Source organism: Palaemon carinicauda, chromosome 21 (assembly GCF_036898095.1).
Source record: "Palaemon carinicauda isolate YSFRI2023 chromosome 21, ASM3689809v2, whole genome shotgun sequence".
In the NCBI taxonomy this organism is placed as follows: Eukaryota; Metazoa; Arthropoda; class Malacostraca; order Decapoda; family Palaemonidae; genus Palaemon; species Palaemon carinicauda.
This window is the reverse complement of record NC_090745.1, coordinates 100,769,818-100,778,017: the sequence shown is the minus strand read 5'-3', so window position 1 is coordinate 100,778,017 and position 8,200 is coordinate 100,769,818. Positions and strand designations below refer to the sequence as shown.

The window sequence follows — 8,200 nt, the reverse complement described above, 5'->3', positions numbered from 1 at the left end:
TTGACCGTGTAATATTTTCCCAATAGGAACTTTCAATGTAAACAAAAGGTATATCAATAGGTTTCTTTATTATTTAATATCAAAAGCCGTTTTTGTAAAGATCCTAAGTTCAGCGAAGTAGAAAATACTGTTGTTGTTTTTATGACTTCGAAAGTATTAGTAAATTATTTTTAGTTTAATGGATTATATCTTATATATATATTTGTGTAATTGTAGTAAGTAGTGAAAAAAAATTTTTACCTTTGAGCATCCCATATTATAATCAGTCATCAATTAGAGAATTTCACACTCAAAAATATGTATTCCAAATTCCTGTTACTTTATTTGAATCTATAAATATGGTTATTTTAAAGAGGGCTTGGGGGTGGGAGTTCCTTTTAAAGTTTCTTTGAGAGAGAGAGAGAGAGAGAGAGAGAGAGAGAGAGAGAGAGAGAGAGAGAGAGAGAGAGAGAAGTCTTGCGACAGAACGCACTGGAAGAGATTAAGGATTATCGCTTTAGTCTTCTCTGAAGGACATACTTAGGAATAACAGTAATACTCAGATATGTTTTATTTGGAGCCTTGTTATATTGGAGTCGATTTTATTTGAGAACGATATATAATAATATGCACCGATCTATCTATCTAATCTATCTATCTATCTATCTATTTATCAGACACGTCCTTCCACTCGCGTCTGTATATGGTCTTTCTATGCCAGTCTATATCCGCATTTTTTCTTGACTTGTCAATCCGTCGTCTTCTCTCCTGACCCTGCTTCGTTTGGAATCTCTAGGGACCCATTGTATTATTTCTAATATATATTTATTATCTGTCTTCATTATATGGACTACCCATGTCCATTTCTTTTTCTAACATGTTAGAATATCCTATACATTGGTTTGCTCTCGTATCCATGTTACATTTTTTCTGTTTCTAGGTGTTATTCCCATCTTTATTCTTTCCATTGCTCTTTGAGTTGTAACTTGCTTATGTTGTAAGGCTATAGTAAGGCTCCAAGTTTCTGATGCATAAGTTAATACTGGTAGGACCATCGGATTAAATACTTTTCTTTTTAGAGAAAGGGACATTTTACGTTTCATAATCTCATTTTATTTACCAAAAGCTCTCCATCCCTTATTTATTCTTTTAATGTTGGTCTCATGTCCTGGGGAAACATACTGTCTGTCCTAAGTACGTATATTCATTATCAATCTCTAGAGGTTTGTCTATAACTTATTTGTTATCTGCATTTTTAATGAACAATATTTTGGGTTTACTCATATTCATATTCAGTCTTACATCTCTGCTTGCTCTGTTCAAATCTTCTATTATCTATAGCAATTCCTCCCAAGAGTAACTAAATAGAACTGTTATTTGCAAATATTGAGTTGTTTATATATATATATATATATATATATATATATATATATATATATATATATATACATACATACATATATATATATATATATATATATATATATATATATATATATATATATATATATATATATATATTCTTAAGTTTATCGATGACTGTAAGTTGACGCAGTCTTTGTTAGCTTAATTTCTAAGAAATTTAGTTTTAATTATGATTTATATTTTTCCTTTTTGGGGTTGACTTGATAAATGGATTTCCATATCTAATCCAGTTTCATCTTGTAAAGCTCGATGGAATGTGTCATTTTTTCCTCTCTTTTTTTAAGCGTTTCTGAGTCTTAAGTCGCAGCGTTATGTAACGGCTCTCTTCAGATCCCGCGTCGTATGTAGGCTTGGGTTACCGAATCATATATCCCAGTGTTTTGTTTGATTCATTCATTTCGTAACGTTTGATTCTTACTTGAATGCTTTTGTTACTCTATAAATTCAGTCTAGAGTCTAGTTTGAATAATATGATTGGTTTAAGTATGACAGAGAAATGGGGGGATATAATTTAATTAGGCTTTCTCAAACATGTCTCTGTCCTCTAGACATCGAACATGTCTTTCTTTTTTATTCCTCGACATTCTTGAGATACAATTCCATGCCCTCCTCGGATGCCAATACCTCTTAAATGTCACCAGACAGATACCCATGGCCGGAGAGCTATTTGTTTTATCCGATTTTTCAGCCAGTTAGTCCTCGCCTCCCGAGGTTGTCAGTGCTACCAGCATCCTACCGCTGTGTCTTTTGTCCTTCCCGTTGCCCTCTTTCCCCTACGTCAGAGCTTTCGGTAAAGTTTCATCGTCAGCAGAAGCAACAGGACCGAGAGGAGAAAGAGGAGGCCTTGAAATTAAATATTGAAGGATCGCCTATCGAGAAAGAATCTTCTCCACCCTGCTATCCCTCCTCCCTTCTCCTGCTTCGTCGAGAATTGTGACCACAGCGTCTTCTATCTCATTGTGTCTCTTCTCTCTCAGACATCTTTCATTTCCTTCACCTCCCTCCTCCCTCCTCCTCCTCCTCCTCCTCCTCCTGATACTGGCTGGTGTCGCCCGTTGTGTGTTTGCGTGTATCTCCTGTCTTCCCCAACAACAAGACCGAATGACGCAGTTGCTTGCTAACATGCGGTTGGTCGTCATCTGTGTCGTTTTGCTGCATCTTTCCGGCGCCCGGGAGGAAGACCTCGATGACCTGTCGGTAAGTACAAGCGTGTTCCTCGGAGAGATGGAGTTCAAGCAAGGTAGGGTGGAGCGGGCCTCTTGGTTTTGAAGGTTCAGGAGTCAGCAGTCGGTCAGACCAATCTAAGTGGGTCCTGGGTCAGACTAACTTTCGTCAGTTTGGTGGATTCCCAGTGCTTGGCATACGGAAAGAAATGTAATGTAATAATGTTTGTAATGAAACATGAATTAGGAATTCCACTAGCTCCGTCTATTTTTTTTTTATTCAATTTTTTATTTAATGGTTAGTTCATCTATACAAAATTTTAACTAGCGTTTTTTCTGTTCTTTCTCAAAATATCAACCCACTCGTCCCACTCCAATATAACAAGTAAGAGTTCTGAGAATATGTGACTCAGAAATATGAACATTTTGACGCCAAATTCACGATTGGATTCAAAGAAGCCTCCCATAAGAAAATCTAAGAAAAGAGGTTGGAAACCCCTTTCTATAGGACTGTGCATCTTGGATATACTAAGACCCGACCCGCACAAAGAGAGAGAGAGAGAGAGAGAGAGAGAGAGAGAGAGAGAGAGAGAGAGAGAGAGAGAGATGTGACTAATGGTAAGTAGGCATATGATCATTGTTTCCTGACCTTAAAATACGACATTATTTTGGCAGTCATGATCAAATGCTAATACAAAACGTTTTTTTTCATGGAATTGTGCATGAAGGTATCTGTAAAAGTAATATTGCAAAGACCCCCCAACCTAACAGGGTTACAGGGTCCGGCAGTCCGACATTGAAATATTCGATGCACCGGTTTTGTGAGTCTCTCTCTCTCTCTCTCTCTCTCTCTCTCTCTCTCTCTCTCTCTCTCTCTCTCTCTCTCTCCCCCCGCTTGCACTAAGGAATGAATTATGTTGGCACTGTTCATGTTAATTTTAGTCTTTGAAGCCTGACCTTGGATAACGTCGATAGTTTTGAAGATGGAATTTTGAAATCGCTAGTGCAGAGGAACGAAATCCGAAAGTCTCCACCTGTGTCACTTCAGCGCCTTGTTAATTTACAAGTCCACTAACAGACAGCGAAAAAATACTAAGCTCTACTACAATAATTTAAATTACTATAACCAACACATCTCGATTTGAGCTCATTTGAAGCTCCCTGGTCAGCTAATATCCGTTTTCCATATAATATTTCATTATTGTTATTGCTGTTGAAAATTAACACACAGTTTGTGTATAATATTGTAAATAAATGTTTACCTCATAAGGATCGAATCGAGGACACTTGACAGAAAAGGCGAGATAAGATTCATCTATTCCTAGTTTTTGAAGTGCTTTCATTACTGCTGAAATTTTGACAGAAACTATAGCTTTCTCAAAGATAATAAATATCATACATATGGTTTGTCATACTCTTTTGATTTTTCCATTAGGTACCCACTCTTTTTTATTAACTGGCTATCGAAAATATCTCCGTGATGTTTAGTTGTAAATATGTAGTGTTATTACTCCAACCATCATTTCCAGTAATAACCAGAATTCTCATATCATCGTTTGTATAAATCATTCGATCAGTCTATCCCGACAATTATAATGAAAGCCAATTGCTTTCCATGACCACCTTCCACTTCCCCTCAATTACCTGATGAATTTCGTAATTTCAATTGCACTATAATTACCATTAGGTGGTTTTATCGGAATTGCATTTTGTAATTTAGCCTTGAATGCTCCCAGGAAAGGAGAAATGCGTTGTTGTTTCGAGCTACACTATATATATGTATATATATATATATATATATATATATATATATATATATATATATATATATATATATATATATATATATATGTATATATATATATATATATATATATATATATATATATATATATATATATATATATATATATGTGTGTGTGTGTGTGTGTGTGTGTGTGAAATTGAACTCTTTTATTATAAGGATTCGTTACATAGGCCTATATTACTAGGCGGTATAAGGGGAAAGATGACAGAGAGGAAGTCAGTCTTGACAGAATGATGTTGCCAACCTTTTTTCGGATTGCTGTCTACACGATTCAAATAGGCCTTTTTTACAAGATTTAATTTTTGTATTCTGATATTTCCCAAATTCTCACTGGTCATGGTGACGTTTTTAAGGTCTTCGTTGATGTTATCGTGTTTTATTTTTTATTTGTATTGTTTTTATTTCTTATACTTCATAGATGGAATGATTTCACACGCAATTTGTGGTTTCGATAGCTACGCAAACTCTTCCATAGATATATTTCACCACAAATGTGTCTTTGTTAGATTTATATTTTTTAGGAATGACATTGTAATGTGTTTAGTAAAGTAGTCTCAACTATCAAGTACTTGCTTGAAGGTGTTGCTCTATTTTATTGTTACTTATGTGAACAGAAAACTAATCATACTTTTGCCGGCGTTGGTCTACATGAAGGTTCTTATTTGACAAATTTTCCTTAACATTTTCTCACATATTTTTTTTCTTTTTCGATTCAGCTCATTTATCTACTGGGTGTCCTAATCCTTCAGAGTTCAAGCGGTGTATAGTAACTAGATTATTGCTATAATGAAGTGTTTATACGAGGTCACAGTCAGAGCTGTGGATCTCTTAGGATTTGTTCTCAAGTGGTGCATGAAAGGTGAGGACAGGCCGGTTGAGAAAGTCCAAAGAATCGGATGTAAAATATAATGCCTACAAAATATGCAGCTGCTGCGTAAAGAACGCTATCTAATAATACAGTCGCGGCTGAAAGATCTGTTAGTCAAAGTACCATTCTATGAACCTTGCTACCGTATAGAAAAGATTAGTCACGTTCTTTCATAACGCTACTAATCCGAGAAATATTTTACTTATCTTGCTATTAATAATGCAATAGAGACCAAAACGGGGTTGTTATTCAAGGTTGTATATTATGAGCTAATCCACAACCCTAGTTGGGAAATCAGGATGCTGTAAACCCAAGGGCTCCAACAGGGAAGTTAGCCTAGTGAGGAAAAATGAAACAGATAGAATGGTGTGCTTAAGTGTACCGTCAAGCTAGAGAACTCCAACCAAAGACAGTGAAAGACAATGGTGCAGAGGCTGTGACACTACCCAATACTATAGAACAAAGGTTTGATTGTGGAGTGCCTATCTCCAAGAAGAGCTGATTACCATAACTAGTCTCTCGTCTACCCTTATCAATTGGAAAGTAGCCTCTGAACAATTATAATGCAATAATTTAATTCATGAGTGAAGTAAATTTTTTCGGTTATCTTAGTGTTGTCAGATTTATGAGGAACGAGGAGAATATGTCAAGAATAGGTGTATGTGTAGGCAAAGGAAAAATGAGCCGTAACCAGAGATAAATTCAATATATTACTATCTGGCCAGTCAAAGGACCTAATAACTCTAGCGTTGTATCTCAACGGGTGGCTAGTGCCTTCGGGTATTGCTACTGATAAAACAGATAGGGTCGAAATGAAGATACCATAAAGGAATTATTAACTGGACTTTGTTTTAAGCAGATAAGCTTGGGCCTAAAGTACGCTATCAAAGTAGAACACATTCTATGGACCTTGCAACTAAGAAAAAGTTTTGTCCAAAAGGAAGCTGGTAATTAAGTTAATTTATCACATTAGTCATATTAATAATCCATTTTATTTTATTTCAAACTTATAATGTGTTATGACAGATTATTCGTAGCGAGTAACTCGTATTCTTATAAAGTCGCCAATTCCTCAATAATAATGTTAGACCGGTTGTTTTGTAAGGAGATTCATTTGTATATCAGCTAGGCAAATATTACTAACAACAATTACCTTTTACTAATATGCTTACTGTGATTAATAGGCATAACTGATGAACAATTAATGACTGTGTAAAACAGACCCTTATGACATACAAAGTGCTTTTAGTAGTTAGAATTGGGTTTTTATTTAATTCACATGTTTAATTATCATTCTTGCCTAATAAATATTATATCTATATTTGTTGTTTTCCTTGCCGTCTGTATTGTTTTGCCTAAGCGTAGTGTTCTCTTAGATTCTCCGTAGATCATTTCTGGAACATTTTACAGTGTCTATATAACAGAGAATGTTATAGACTTTGACCTCAGGATCTCAGACGTGACACATCAGGCCTCATTATCAATAACGTACTATATACAATTTCCTATTCTATTCCCTTGGTGCAGATTTCCTTTATAAATAGTAGACACTTTTAACCTGACTGACAAATTAGCTTGTTAAAAAAATTTTTTTTTTATTGTTTTTTAATATTTACATATTTTGAATAATTGCAAAAAGAAAAAAATAATCATCAAAATCATATTTACATTGTTCTAGACTTTATGACGGTGACAGTGACAGCTAGAGTTTTGATTTCTTTTGGGTAGACCTCCACTTCGATTGAATATCAAATCGCATTCCTGAGAGCAATGTTCACAGTTGATTTTTTGTTGTATTGAATTTTATTAATCACTCATTGTTATTGATTTAAAGGAATTATTTGTGATTGCGGCAAGTTTTCCCAGAACTAGGATAATACCCCTTTCGTGCCTGTGCGCTCTCTCTCTCTCTCTCTCTCTCTCTCTCTCTCTCTCTCTCTCTCTCTCTCTCTCTCTCTCTCTCTCTCTCTCCTTGTGAAGTATTCAACGATTTGAACTTGTTGAATACTGCATTGCTTATGTAATCTTCACTTAAACTTTGTAAGATTTCTTCTCAAAACGGATTGAGAGAGAGAGAGAGAGAGTACTAAATGGGATTCAACAGGTCTCCTGCTTCTCTGCCAAGGATAATTTGATGGTAGTGTTATCGATTAGACCTTAAACACTTAATTACCACAAGTTGAAGAATAACGTGTGTGTGTGTGTATATATATATATATATATATATATATATATATATATATATATATATATATATATATATATATATATATATATATAATTATATATATATGATAATTTTTTCCACATTTAACGGTGTCTGTACGATTCTGACCTGGTGTTAAGTCACAGAACCTCAATTTCTTTGATACGAGTTCGAATCCACGGTCAACCAGAAGCTATTATCATAAAGTTAATTCCCTCTCGGGTCTCTCATCCCGAGGTAATGTGAATTCGATATTAAGAGGTGTATATATATATATATATATATATATATATATATATATATATATATATATATATATATATATATACACACACATATATATATATACATATATATATATATATATATATATATATATATATATATATATATATATACACACACACATATATATATATATATATATATATATATATATATATATATATATATATATATATTTATAAATCACCAGCTAATGTCCTTTACCATTGAGGTAGCAACTCGTACAGATGTTAAATTTCAGCTTTTTAACAAGGTTTGTATTTTAACTGATGTTAAGGGACAACTGCAAGCAAGGTTAGGGCAACAGAAAAATGTTTTTTATTTATTTTATTTTTTTCTGTAAACAGCGCCAAGTACCTCCTGTGTGATCTATCTTGAGGTCTAGCACTCGTTAAATGTAGTTCGTAACCTCTACGACAGGAACCTTTTCATATTTCATATCATGTACTGATTAGTTCTAGTGTCTG

At 34.3% G+C, this 8,200-nt stretch overlaps 1 protein-coding gene across 2 annotated transcripts in view; it reads left to right on the top strand.

Moving 5' to 3' along the window:
* Positions 1-2,490: 2,490 nt before the first annotated feature.
* sog (short gastrulation) overlaps positions 2,491-8,200 on the top strand; it is a 41,711-nt gene continuing 36,001 nt past the window's right edge. For both annotated transcript variants that reach the window (XM_068345190.1, XM_068345189.1), the window contains exon 1: positions 2,491-2,601. In XM_068345190.1, the coding sequence (XP_068201291.1) occupies positions 2,506-2,601 (96 nt within the window). In that variant the 5' untranslated portion in view covers positions 2,491-2,505. The remainder of the gene's footprint in view (positions 2,602-8,200) is intronic.